The 14942-nt window shown below is 41.8% G+C and overlaps 1 protein-coding gene across 3 annotated transcripts in view; it reads left to right on the top strand.

Annotated features, from left to right (window-relative positions):
* LOC138738783 (dnaJ homolog subfamily C member 15-like) overlaps positions 1 to 10573 on the top strand; it is a 39920-nt gene extending 29347 nt beyond the window's left edge. For 2 of the 3 annotated variants that reach the window (XM_069889692.1, XM_069889693.1), the window contains 3 exons: positions 3978 to 4054; positions 4916 to 4986; positions 9727 to 10573. In XM_069889692.1, coding sequence (XP_069745793.1) covers positions 3978 to 4054; positions 4916 to 4986; positions 9727 to 9797 — 219 coding nt within the window. In that variant the 3' untranslated portion in view covers positions 9798 to 10573. The remainder of the gene's footprint in view (positions 1 to 3977; positions 4055 to 4915; positions 4987 to 9726) is intronic. The other variant, XR_011341733.1, reaches the window with a different exon arrangement.
* Positions 10574 to 14942: the final 4369 nt, after the last annotated feature.

The following is a 14942-nucleotide window of genomic DNA, read 5'->3' as shown; positions in this document are numbered from 1 at the left end:
ATATTTTTTTTTCTATCACCCATTCCACCTGCCTGTTCAAGTTCTTTTACTATCTTCAATGACTTGAAGTTTTGTTTTATCCACAGTTTATAAGTTGTGGCCTCTCTGTCCAATTCATTCATTAATATTTATTAACAAAAGCAGTAATTCTTGTAGTGTGATACTCCACTGTACACTTCCCTCCAGTCTGGCAAAACAATCTTTCTCTACTGCTAATCCCTGATTCCTTATTCTTAGCAAGCTCTCTATCCATGCTATACAGCCTTTTTTATTCTGTGACTAGTCATGACAATTACTGTCATTTATCAAGCATCTTTTGGAAGTTTATATATACCACATCAACTATATGTCCTTCATTGAAGCTCCCTGGTTGTTCATCAAAGATTTCAAGTCAAGTTTATTGTTATCTGATTGTACAAGTACAAACCAATGGAACAGCGTTCTCCGGTTCTCAGTGCAAAAACATGCAGGCATACAACCAGACATTACACACATACAAACAAATAATACATATGCAGGACAAGTATTATATCTAATTAAAGATAATCTTGTCCTGCATATGTATGAAGGTAGTTGCTTCTAATTAGAAGAATTATATCTTCTAATTAAAGGCAACTACCTTCACAGGAAAATGATGCTACTATAAAAGATCAATGAGGTCAACTCTCATTCTTCCAGGCTGTAAAGAAGAGAGGCCTAATCCATGCAACCTCTTCTCATATGAAAGACTTTTCTTCCTGGGAAGTCTATGACACTCTCTCTGAAGCAAGCATATCTACTTTTACATTAGAAAATCAAAATTATACACAACACTCAAGGTGTGGCCTAAACGATACCCTATATGTATTGAGGTGTGACAGATGATATTTGTGCTCATATGCCATTGTGTTGAAATGTTAAGGATAACGAGACCACACCTGAAGTTGTCAGCCAGTGAAGAGTAGAAGTGTTTATTGAATGCTGTCAGGCTTGATATAGACGCACAACATGTGACCTGGCATCATGACATCTGAAGTGCTAACAACCTCATGACGTAGCTACGTTAAGTAGGCCAGGGCTTCTCAGTAGACCTGTGGGTTCAGCTGAATCACTATGTCTCTTGTCTGTAATGGCAAATTGCCGTTGCCAGTAGATAGGAGGCTGTTGTATCTAGCTGTCATAAGATGGGAGCTCTTAACGCTGGTTCTGCCCACTCCCTCCAAGTGTACCACTACACAGTTCCCCCCAGAACCAGCGGTAAGTGACCAATTGGCTCAGCGGTTCTGAATTAATGCGGACATTCCGCTGTAGAACTGTGCAGGGAGAGCGAAACCAACTTCCTATTCATGGCACTGTGTATGAAGGCTGCTGGGGGAGGAAGTGATATTTACCGTACATCCTAACAGGGCTCAATCAAGTGGAAAGCTGTAAAACAATTGTTGACAACACGAATAAATTACAATAGGAATCATGTGAGATACTTAACCTCTGCAAAAGATAATCACAGGGTATTGCAAAAGGTCAGAGTTGATTACAGATAATTGCAGTTAAGGCACATGAGAAATCCAGAACAATATCAAACATTTGAGATGCATTATCAAAACTGAAAATCCATATTGTAAACAGGTTGTTGGTAATTGTGAGCATCGATCGTGCAAAGTCTGGTAGGAAAGAGTTAACTTTAGAAGGTCAAATAGCATCTGAAGTCTGCAATGACACACAGGAGCTGGTAGGTGGTGCTCTGCAGACCGACTGTCCATTGCTGGTTAACGTCAGTATTGTCACAAAGGAACTGGTAGGTGGCGCCCTGCAGAAGGACTGTCCATTGCTGCTTAAAGTCTGCTGGCTGGTCGCTGGGCCAGTAGGCGGTGCTGTGCTGAGCAGGAGACTGAAAAACCTGTTACTACCTGCCTTGTCGGCAGGGAAAGGTCTCAGTGGCATCCTAGACAGGCAGTATTTTTTTAAAATGCTTTAGTTCTCTGATTAATACCTGGGTCACAGAGTCTTCCATTAGTGGGGTGGCTGCCCTCCAGGTTGCATGATCATGTAAGCCCCTGGATCGCGAACTTTTTCTCTCGAGCAGGGGAGTCGCTGGTTGTTCCCGGGTCGAGTGGTCTTCCTTTGGGGAGAAACTGGTTGTTATATGGGGGGGCTCCCCCCCCTCCACCCTGGTCACAGCTGCTGAGTTTCAAACCTCCCGAAGTCTGAAGAGGCAAGTTTTGAAAATCTGTGCTGTCGGCAGCAGACAACTTGAATGACCACTTCAACGTAATGGAGTGCGGGGTGCGGTAACATTTTGGAAAAACTAAGGCTCCAATGCTATGCTATGTCGAGCAAATACACACAGCCCTTTGATATATCCAGACCGTTTAAAATGTTGCAGATAAGCGTTCCGCTGACATTGCAGCTAGTTCGCTAGATTTGCTACACAGTTCATGAGGCACTCAACAGTTTGGTCAACTCCGGGTCACCAAAGTGGTAAGTTGTAAATCTGCCTTTCAACGTGGCAGGTTAAGAGTTATTCCAAACACCTACCTTCTATGACGCTGCGCCCCTTGCTGTACGTTCAGTCAACCGTGAAGGGAAAAGCAACTGGCCTTCTGGTAATTTATTTGCTGACCTTTGATGTTACACTGATTGATTTGTAGTCTTTCGTTGCTATGGTTGACTGGAGGCAGCGTGAAATTAGGATCAGCTGGGTTAGGCAGTTCATCATTTGTTGCTGGCTCTACAAGTAAGCTGCCTGTTGCAGATGTTTTGAGCTTGGGCTTGCAGAGTGTCTATTATTTGTTGCTGGCTCATTGGCACGTTGCTGTTTGTTGATGCAGCAAATTAATTTGAGCTTGTCTGTTGAGCGTGTCCATTGTAGGGTTTAGCTTCTGGGTAGAACCATTGGGGTCACCAATGTGGCGGATGATGTTTGTGCTCCTATGCCATCATGTTGAAATGTTCGGAATCATGAGACCACACCTGAAGTTGTCAGCCAGTGAAGAGTAGAAGCATTTATTGACATGCTGTCAGGCTTGATATAGACACACAACATATGACCTGGCATCATGACATCTGAAGTCCTAACAACCTAATGACATAGCTACATTGAGTAGGCCAGGGCTTCTCAGTAGACCTGCGGGTTCAATTGAATCACCATGCCTCATGGCTGTAATGGCTAATTGCCAGTTGCCAGTAGATTGGAGGCTGTTGTGTCTAGCTGTCACAAGACAGGAGCTGTTAACTCTGGTTCTGCCCACTCCCTCCATGCCTACCGCTACAAAGGTATCTTTACTCTTATACTCATGCAATGAAAATCAACATAATTTTTGCCTTTCCTAATTGGCTGCTGCATCTAAACATAGCTTTCAATCAATTATATGCAGGGACTCTGGTTCCTTTAAGCAACCACTCTTGATTTAAAAAGTTTTGATTTGCATTAAAATGGATAACCTTATTCTTCTGCCTTTTACTCTACCCGCCATGGGGGTACCCAGTCATTCAGGTTGTCTACACCTTCTTGAAGACCCTGTATATCCTCATAATTAAATACAATCTTATTTAGTTTTCTGTCATCAGGAAAGTTGAAAATATTACAATCTGTCCCCTTATCCAAATCATTGATGATTTGTAAATAGCTAGTGCCCTTGCTGTGATCTCTTTGGTATAAGTCAGAATCTACCAGCACGTTACTATTGTCAAACAGGAATCCATGGACAGAATGAACTAAATGGCAGCTTTTTCTGTTGTGTGTATATATATATATATATATATGATTCCCTTGTGGAGAAATTATTTTAATGGGTAAAAATTGCTTTTTATTTTCACTTGTCATCCCTTTTTGTACTTTAATCTTCGAATTATGCTTATATGTATGTATGTGCAATTTGTACCATTTTTTTTGTAGAATTGTGAAACTTAGACTGGTAGAAATAAACTTGGCAAGTGTGAACTGAATTATTTATTTCACATCACATTGTTAATCAGAGATTGCTTTGTTTTCTCCACAGAGCCTTTCAGCATATTACAAAGGAGGATTTGAAGCCAAAATGAGTAAACGTGAAGCCTGTCTCATATTAGCTGTAAGGTAGTTTTTAGCCTTTATTCGTCCACTTAAATCCATCATTGACTGGGGAAGTACACTTTATAGCAGTCTCTCCTTATCTAAAGCCAGTAGCTTTGGGAAAAATACTCTTCAGGAATATTAGACATTTGATGCAAATGATCTTTTCCTTACACAACCTGCTGGAGTAATATCAGTGGGGAAAAAAAGAATGGTCGACGTTCTGAGCTGAAACCTTTCATCAGGACTGAGGGAAATTAGTCCAGAACAGTGTAAAGAAGATGGTGGGTTGGGGGGGGAGGGGGGGTTGGTGTGGAGGATGTGGCATGGACCCCATGCAGGCAGGGGTGCTGTGCTGCCAGAGGTCACTGGAGGGCTGCTCCGGTAGAGCCTCTCTCATTCTGATCCCCTTGTGTTCTTCCCTCCCCTTCCTTTTTTTTTTCCCCCTTCCCAGCCACTCATATTCAGCCCCCACCCATTATTATCCTCCCTTCTCTTTGTTTTACTCCCCACCCCCACATCCATCTCCCCACTGGATTCTTCTGCACTCTGTGCACGTCACCCCAGCACCTTGGTTCCATCTGAAAGGCAATAAAAAGTCAACCTTTCAGGCTGAAACCCTTCAACAGGAATAGCAAGAAACCTGGAAGCCCATTTCATGCCATTCCCAATGAGGGGTCTTAGACTGAAATATTGACTATTTATCGCCTTTTGTAGACGCTGCGTGACCCTCCAGCATTTATGTTGTTCCAGTTTTCCAGCATCAACAGCTTTATTAATTGGACACGATTGGTTATATTCTAATTACACAGGATGTTGCAACTTGTTAATTCTTGAAAAACCTTTTTCGTGACCAACAAGTGAAGTAATGTTTTATTTTATCAGTCCATCAGCTAACCGAACAAAAATTGCAGAAGCTCATAAAAGAATTATGCTACTGAATCATCCTGACAAAGGTAGAAATAATATTTTAAAATATCATTTTGTATTCTTCATTGATATTACAGATGTGCAAAGTTACATAATGCTGCCATTCTAGTTAACATGCAGTGATTTATCATTTCATTAAAGATGCATGTAAAATGTCAATATTTGAATTGTATATTTTAGTAAATGGAATCTAATAATAATTGGTATTAGACAACTACAGAACTCTGCCTAATTCATCAGCAATATGTAGTCAAAGAAAATTAGTTGCTCTTTATCCATAGTTCATTAATAGGCGCTACAACTCCTAAATTTCTACCCTTTTCATTTATATCTCCTGCATACGTTGGTTCCCAGTTCCCATGTATCTCAATTTTAGAATTTTCATCCTTGTGTTAAAAATCCCCTAATAGCCTTACCAACTCCATTTCCATATCCACCTCCAGTCCAACTTTATCCCTCCAATTCCATCTCTTTTTCATCCATTCAGAGTCAAAATTGACAGCTGTGGCACCAGCATTTTATACCTTTTAAATACCCTCTCTTCACTTTTCTACTTCTCTTTTCCTTCAAGACTGAAGTAAAAAATTTACCTCTTTGACCAAATTATAGTCACCTCTCCTAATATCTCTGTCTTTGGCTTATTGTTTTGCCACGTTCCTGCGGCTATTACTGCAGAGATCGTGTAGCCCTGGTACCTCTTCCTTCACGTCATAAGATCATAGCAGATATTTAGCAATACTTTTCTCCACCAACTCCATACTCCTTGATTCCAGCAATACCTAATATTAATCTCTTCAGTATTCTGAAGGACCGAGCCTCAGTAGCCCTTTGAGATAGAGAATTCCAAAGATTTGTTACTGTTTGGAAGAGGAATATTTTCTCACCTTTGTCCAAAATGACTCTGTTCCACCGCCCCCCCCCCCCCACCCCCCCAATCCTAGATAGACCAGCCAACAGAACATAGAACATTACAGCTCAGTGCAGGCCCCTCATTCCACAATATTATATCCATCTACACAAACCAACTCACAAACTAAACCTTTCTTACCTCACACCCAGAGCCCTCTATTTTTTTTTTGCATCCATGTACTTGTATTAGAGTCTTTTAAATATTCCTGTTATACCAGCCTCCACTACCACCCCTGACAAAGCATTCCAGGCACCCACCACTCTCTATTATATTTTTTAAAAATTCCCTCACCTTATTCAGATATCCTCTGGCATTTGCTAGTCTTGCCCCAGGAAAAGGTGCTAACCCTAATCCTATCTATGCCCCTCATAATTTCATCCTTCTTTACTTCAGAGAGAAAAGCCCTTGTTCTGTTAACCTTGCCTCATAAGACACATTCTCCAATCTAGGCAACTTCCTGGTAAATCTTTTCTGCACCCTCTCCATAGCCTCCACATCCTTCCTGTAATGAGGAGACCAGAACTGAACACAATATTCCAAGTGCTTTCTGACCAGAGTTTTATAGAGCTGGAACATTACCTCACCACTCTTGAATTCAATCCTCAGACAAATCAAGGCCAGAATACTATAAGCCTTCTTAACTACCCTATCCATCTACTCAGCCACCTTGAGAGATCTATGGATTTGGACCCTAAAGTCCCTCCGTTCTTCCACACTGTTAAGAATCCTGCTATTAAACATGTATTCTTCCTTAAAATTTGACCCTCCCAAAATGCATTACTTCGCACTTATTGAACTGCCACTTTTTTGCCCAACTCTGCATCCTGTCTATATCCTGTTGTAACCTATGACAACCTTCTACATCATCTAAAACACCTTCAAAGTTTGTACCATCTCCAAACTTACCCATCTCTCTACTTCTTCGCACAGGTCATTTATAAAAATAACAATAAACATATCCCTGTGGAACTCCACTAGTCACTGACCTCTAGGTAGAATACATTTCACCTACTCTTATTCTCTGCTTTCTGAATCCACATGCCAAGTTCCATGGATCTTGTGTCTTATGACTTTCTGAATAAGTCTACCACTGGGGACCTTGTCAAATGCCTTACTAAAATCCATATACACCACATCTATCGATTTTCATCAATTTATTTTGTAACTTACTCAAAAAACTCAATTTTACTCCTAACAAAGCCTTGCTATCCCTGAGAGAACTATACTTCTCTAAATCCTGTCCCTAAGAATTCTCCCAAATATGGTTTGTCCACCATTGACACAAGACTACTGGTCTATAATTCCCAGGAATCTCCCAATTAGCTATTTTAAGCAAAGCGACTGTATTTACCATTCTCTAATCCTCTGGTACCTCCCTTGTGGCTAGGGAAGATGCAAAGATAATTTCAAATCCCCCAGCAATCTCTTCCCTCGCTTCCTGTAGAAACCTAGATTTTATCTCACCTGGTCCCTGGACTAATCAATCCTAATATTTGTAAGCAGATCCAGAACTTCCTTTTCATTTAACCTCAACAGACTCCACTGCATAAGCTTGTTCTACCCTGACCTCACATTGACCAAGGTGTCTCTTTCTGGTGAACACTGAAGCAAAAAATTTATTTAGGACTAACCCTACCTGCTTTCAGAAGCGTGTTGCATCCTTTCGCCTAGAGTCCTTGTCATCCTTCTGTTCTTCACGTATGCATAGAATGCCTTGAGGTTTTCCTTAATCCTACTTTGCCAAGACCTTAAGACCACAAAACATAAGGCCATAAATAGACTATACAGCTGATTGAATCTGCCTGCCATTCAATCATGATCTAATCCCTTTTCCCACTCAGTTTCACTGCCCAGGCTTCTCCCCATAACCTTTGATGCCCTGGCTAATTAAGAACCTATCAATCTCTGCCTTAAAAACACCCAATGTCTTGGCCTCCACTATTGCCTGTGGCAAAAAATTCCATACATTCACTCTTTTCTGCCTTCTCACGCCCCACTTGCACTCTCTTAAGTTCCTTCCTGGTCACCATATAATTCTCATGAGCCCTTCCTGAGTTTTGCTTCTTAAACTTTATGTATACTTCCTTCTTCCTCTTAACTAGCTATCTCCCCTCTTGTCAACCATGGTTCCCTTAACCCCCCCTTCTTTTCCATGTCTCAGTGGGATGAACCAATCCAGAACCCCACTCAAGTAATCCCTAAACATCCTCAGCATTGCTCCTATGCTTTTCCCTGAAAACATTTATTCCCAATGTACCCTCGCAATTTTCTGCTTCATCCCATTGTAATTATATCCTTCGCTAATAAAACGTTTTACGATTTTGACTACTCCTATTCTTGTCCATAGCAATGCTAAAGGTCAGGGAGTTGTCACTTTCACTGAAATGCTCTCCCACTGAGGGGTCTATCAGATAACCAGGTTCATTACCCAGTACTTGATCCAGTATGGTGTCTTCTCTGGTTGACTGGCCCACAAACTATCAGGAATTCTTCTTGGGCACACCTTACAAATTCTGCCCCACCTATCCCTCTTGCAGAAAGGAGATGCCAGTCAATATTTTGGATATTTTCTCCCATGACAACAACTCTGTTATCTTTGAATCTTTCTGAAATCTGTCTACATATCTGTTCCACAAATTTGAACCCTGCACCAACTCTTCAACCACATATTCATCTGCCATAACTTCCTATACCTGCCCTCACTGGCACGTGGCATGGACAGTCGTCCTGAGGTTACCACCCTTGAGGTCCTAATTTTTAGTTTCCTTCCTAACTCCCTATATTCCCTCTTCAGCACCTCATTCCCTATGTCACACATGACTTCTGGGTGCTCGTCCTCCCATTTGAGAATTTTGTGAGTTCAATCTGAGACATCCCTGATCCTGGCACCTGGGAGGTAACTTGCCATCTAGGACTCTCGATCTTGTGCACAGAACCTCCTATCTGTACCCCAACTATCAAATCCCCAATTACTATACCTCTCTTCTTCTCCACCTTCTGAGCCGAAGGGCCAGGCTCTGTGTCAGAGACCTGACCACTATAACTTATCCCAAGTAGACCCATCATCCCTGCACCTACTCTGTCCAACTCAGCAGAATTTCAATGAGACCATCTCTCATGAGAGTAAACTCTTAGACTGTCTAACCTCTTCTCATACCACCCCAGTAAATCTTCCACCCCAGGAATCAAATGGGAAAACATTCACTAAACTTCTTAAATTGGGAGTATGTACTTCTTGTAAGGTAGTGCACTAGACATACACAAACATAAGGTGTTGAGTAGAAGAACAAATTAACTATCTTTGTCCAGCAGCATTTTTATTGGATTCTTCCCATTGCCCAGTATTGAGTATAACCATTGTATATACTTGTGGTAAAACAGGCAGTCCATGTTTCTCTTTTGGTCTGAAAGTAAGAAGGAAGATCCACTTCATGATCATAGTGTTCTGGGTTTCCTATTAATGTGTCTCCTCTAGTGACCTAATGCCATTCTAGTACTTCCTTGTATACTCTTCTCCACTTTCCAATATTCAGTGTCCAGCACTCCATCTCTAGCTTTGGTATTATCGTTCAGTAATTGGATAAGGAAAGAAAGGGAAACTTGTATCCTGCTAGTGAATCTTTTGAGTAACACCACTTCTTTTTAGGTTTGTTTGGAATATCTTAGTCACATCTTAAATAATATGAAAGAATATACAATAGCTGTTCCATCAAGAGTTTTTGTTATTTTAGATAATTCATGGATGCTGCAATTAAATCTTCTAGGGTGGTGTATAGGCACAGCATGTAGAAATGTTGCTTCACAGGGCTCCTTTGGACTGAATTTAAACCTGCTCATTTGTTCTCTGTAACCTTAGGAGGATCACCATTCCTTGCTGCAAAGATCAATGAAGCCAAAGATCTAATGAATTCTTCCAACAAAAAATAATCCCAGAAGATTGCTTTATTATGGATAATTCTGTAGTAAGGTATTCAGGGTTTACTAAAATGTTTTGTCAAAATTAGGTGCATCAATATTGTGAGGAGGTGTTTAGTTCATTTATTACCAGGTGAAGAACTTTCACTTCCCTTGGGACCTTTTAAGAGTCTGATACTTTACTGTTAGATCAAGGATGAATAATGGGAGATTTAGTTGAAATTATCAGAATTAGAAAGATTTTGTAGGAGTGAATAAATAGAAACTGACAGCAAGCTCAGAAGATATAGATATCATACTGTAATTGGCAAAGGGACCAGAGGGAAGAGGAGAGGTTTTTTTGTGCATTGTTTTATGATTTGGAATGCTCTGAATGAGGAATGAAAGCAGATTCCATGCTGATTTTCAAAGAGGAATTGGATTTGTACTTGGAGGAAAAACCAGGGAATCGGAGCTAATTGGTTAACTTTCAATTAACTGACACAGAAATTGTTGGCAAAATGGGCTCTTTCTGTGCCATTGGATTCCATTAATCTATGCAAGTGTAACTGGTATATATGTTATAAAACTGCCCAGAATTGATTTGTTTAGATTTGTTTTCTATGTCAACTGAACTGTGCAAATATTGCTAAAATTGTTTTTTGCGTATACACTAAAAACCCTGGAATCCAGCACCTATGGGGATTGGTAGATGCTGCATAAGTGTATTTTCCAGTTGCTTGAAATTTACTCTTACAATGCCTAACTAATACACCTGGATTAAGAATAAACAGTTTAAAAGACAAAAATACTATACTGTACTTACACTGAACAAACTTTATTTGCATCCGTCTATAAACCTTAATTTACTTTATTTTCAGTCTTTGAAAACATTTAACCGTCACTGCATCTGCAGGTTCCTCCCCCTCCATGGACCCGCCCGAAAGAACAATAACATTATAAATAATTAACCCCACCCCCTTTCCCAAGTTTACAGATAAAGCCTTATGAATATACTTAATAATATACTAATAAAGATTCTTACTAAGCAAGATAAGGAGATGCTTTAAGAGAGTCACCCCCATGGCAAGTAGCATCCACCAGCTCTTCATCCTGGGCAACACCATTCTTGTTTCACACAATTTTATTCAAACAGTTGCTACAACCAAAGCACGACCAAGGCACTCCCCTGGCTGAATATTTTACCTCATCTTCACCCAAGGTTTATGTGTTACTTCAGTGAAAATTTACTTTTACCATTTTAAAGTTGTGTATTTTTTACTTATTATTTTATTCTTGTTTCTATTTATTTATTTACTTCCTTTTATTTTAATTCCAAATACCAGGCTTTCTACTGTAGTATGATATTTTCCCAAAAAATGCCATGGGTCCCAGCTACGCCTACCTGTTTGTGGGTTTTGTGAGCAATCCATGCTGCAAGCCTACACAGGCAAGACCCCTCAACGTTTCCTCCGGTATGTCGACGATTACATCGTGGCTGCCTCATACACCCATGATGAGCATGTCACCTTCATCTACTTTGCGGACAATTTCCACTCTGATCTCAAACTCATCAGGTCCATCTCTGACAACACTCTCCCCTTCCATTTCGGGAGACAAGCTCGCCAATGACATATACAATAAACCCTCCAACTCCCACAACTGCCTGGACTACACCTCCTCACCTTGTTCCCTGCAAGGATTCCATCCCCTTCTCTCAATTTCTCCATCTCTGCCGCATCTGTTCCCAAGATGATGTCTTCCAGTCTAGATATTCCAAAATATCTGCCGTCTTCCACAACCATCAATTCAGCCCTTACCCATATCTCCTCCATCTTCCGCTCATCTGCCCTGGCCCCCTCGCCCTCCAGATGCAACAAACATAGAATTCCCTCTCATCCTCACCTACCACCCTACCAGACTCAGCATCTGAAGTGCCAGTTGATGAAGTAGACAAAGACGATGTGGTCAAACAATAATCATGCCTTTTATTAGCAGAAACTCATGGTACAATAATGAAAGACAATAGATGGATATACAGTTATATCCAAGGGGAGTGTCCTTAACAGTAGAGATAATACACAGCCAATGTTAGTACAGCAAGGCTCGCCAGAGGGGGGAGACAGGCAACTTGGCAGACATTCACCACAGTCTCCCCCCAGCAGAAGAAAGGTTAAAATCAAAAGGACAGCTGCTAGGAAAGACTGAAGCAAGCAATACATGGATACCATGTTTGGCCTTGAGATACTCTAACAGCCAAAATACGCTAGAATCTAGCAAGCAATCGAAATAAAATGAGATGTTTTATGAATATGTCAGCCTATCAGGTTGTTTACGAATTCTGGTGCTTCGTCTCAAAACAGGTGGCTCCTTTGCAACCTTGGGAACTGGTACAGTTCCTGGATCTGTAGTGTGGGAAGGAATGACTTCTGGACCCGGTCCAGAATCACCAGCGTGAGGCAGTGGAGCCTCAGCATAGCCATCTGAAAGCTGACTAGGGGGTCACAGGCTGGGGGGATGAGTCCAACCTCTCAGGCTCACTCTGAGTAGGGGTGCGAGGAAGGGGCAAACTAGGCAAGGCCAGATCTCTTTGGGGTACAGTGTCAGTACTCCTCTGTCTGGGAATCTAACATGAACATAGTTGGGGTTAGTATGCAGTAGCTGAACTGGTTGGACTAGGGGGATCTGTTTTATGCACCTGAGCATGACTTCAGCAGCACGGCTCCAGGCTCAGATAAACAGGCTGGCCAGTCCATCACAGTTCCTGATTTCCTAGGAAAGGCAAACATACATTCATGAGGTGTTTGATTTGTTGCAGTACACAATAAAGACCGAATAGAATGTAGTGCCTCAGGCAGCACCTCCTGCCACCGGATTACAGGGTAACCATGTGTTTTTAAAGCAAGATTAATAGTCTTCCAGACTGTAGCATTAGCCCTTTCAACCTGCCCATTGCCCTGCGGGTTGTAGCTCGTGGTATGATGGCAATCCCTTTTTGTAGCAGGGTTCACCGCAGTTCAGCGCTCATGAATGCTGAGCCTCTATCGGTATGAATGTAATTGGGAAAACCAAAAATGCTGAAAATTCTGTCAAGTGACTTAATGACAGACGCTGACGAGACATCAGGGCAGGGTATCGCAAAGGGAAACCTGGAATATTCGTCAATTACAGTAAGGAAATATACATTTTTGTTGTTGGAAGGTAACAGCCCTTTAAAATCTAAGCTAATCCTTTCAAAAGGTTGGGTAGCCTTGATGAAAGTGGCCTCTGGAGCTTTGAAGTATTGCGGTTTGCATTCTGCGCAGACAGGACAGCTTTTAGTCAGTTTCCTGACTTCTTCCAGAGAGTAAGGAAGGTTGTTAGCCCTTATGTAGTGGAAGAATCTCGTGACTCCTGGGTGGCACAGTCTGCTATGGATCTCTTTTAGCCCCTCCAGCTGAGCACCAGCAGCAGATCGTGACAATGCGTCAGAGGGATCATTTAACCTGCCCTGTCTGCACTGGATCTCATAATTATAAGTTGAGAGTTCTATTCGCCAGCGTACCATCTTATCGTTCTTGATTTTACTTTTGTGTTTAGTTCTGAACATGTGGGCTACAGATTTCTGATCAGTGACAAGAGTAAATTTTCTGCCGGCTAGTAAGTGTCTCCAGTAGCGAACAGCTTCAATAATAGCCTGGGCTTCTTTTGCAATGGCAGGATGTTTAAGTTCAGATCCGCGTAATGTGCGGGAGAAGAATACCACAGGTCTGCCCTTTTGATTAAGGGTTCCTGCCAAGACACAATCTGAGGCATCAGTTTCCACTTGGAATGGGACATCCTCGTCAATGGACGAGAGTGCAGCTTTGGCAATATCAGCTTTAATTCTCTCGAAAGCCTTCAAGGCCATTGGAGAGAGAGGAAAAGATTTAGTGTCAAACAGAGGGCGTGCCTTTGTGGCATAGTCCCGAACCCATTTGCAGTAGTAGGAAAAGAATCCCATACACCTTTTAAGGGCTTTTGCTGAGTTTGAGGGTGGTAACTTCTTAAGGGGGGCCATTCTTTCCGGGTCGGGGCGGATTTTGCCCTTGCGGACAATGTATCCCAGAATGGGTAGCTCTGTCGCGTTGAACACTCATTTGCCCTCGTTAAATGTAAGGTTGAGTTCTTTAGCTCTTGCTAAAAATTTCTTTACGTTGTTGTCGTGGTCAGCTCTGTTTTCCCACATTATCCAGATAGGGAAACATACCCTGTAACTCATATGTCCTAACAATCTTATCCATTTCCTTCTGAAACACTAACACACCGTTAGTGACTCCAAAAGGTACCCTTTTAAACTGGTATAACCCCTCATCAGCCTCAAAGGCTGTATAGGGTCGTTCCTTTTTTTTAAATGGGGATTTGATGGTAAGCTGCTTTGAGGTCGATAGTGGAGTACACTTTGTATTGCGCTATCTGATTAACTATTTAATTGATGCGTGGCAGTGGGGTAGGCATCCAGGTTAGTGTAATGGTTGATTGTCTGACTGTAGTCAATAGCCAGTCTTTTCTTAGTGTGATTTTTCACAACTACCACCTGGGCTCACCACGGACTCTTACTGGGTTCAATTACTCCCTCTTTAAGCAATCTCTGGGTCTCAGCTTTGATAAACTCACGATCTTCTTTGCTGTAAGAACAGCTCTTAGTGGCAATCGGCCGACACTCGGGGGATAAATCACTGAAAAGGGAGGGAGCTTTGATCTTTAATGTGGACAGACCGAAGTAACTAGCGCAGGAGATGGTAAATGTAGGTAGTGGCCCACCAAAATGTAACACTATACTGTTCATCTGAGATTGAATATCTAACCCCAGTACCACAGGGGCGCAGAGATCCAGCATAATAAAGAGCCACACATCAGCCAGGCAATGTCCCTGCAAATTTAAAGTAGCTTTACACTAGTCCCGTACAGTTTTTGTAAGTTCACTACAAGCCATCGATATCATTCGGTTCGCTGGATATCTCAGCAAATTTAAGGCTCTGGCAACTCTCTCGTGGATGTAGCTGTCAGTACTCCCCGAGTCTATTAGACAATCAAGAGTCTCACCATTCACCTCCCCCTTCATAGTCGACCGTTCCAGTCCATAACATCCCCCAAGCTTTGAGTCAATTGAGCTATCACAGGGGATCTCACCTCGCCTTCATTTGAAGTCGATTCAGC

The sequence above is a fragment of the Narcine bancroftii genome, chromosome 7 (assembly GCF_036971445.1).
Source record: "Narcine bancroftii isolate sNarBan1 chromosome 7, sNarBan1.hap1, whole genome shotgun sequence".
NCBI lineage: Eukaryota > Metazoa > Chordata > Chondrichthyes > Torpediniformes > Narcinidae > Narcine > Narcine bancroftii.
The sequence above is the reverse complement of the archived record's forward strand: the minus strand, read 5'-3'. Positions and strand labels throughout refer to the sequence as shown.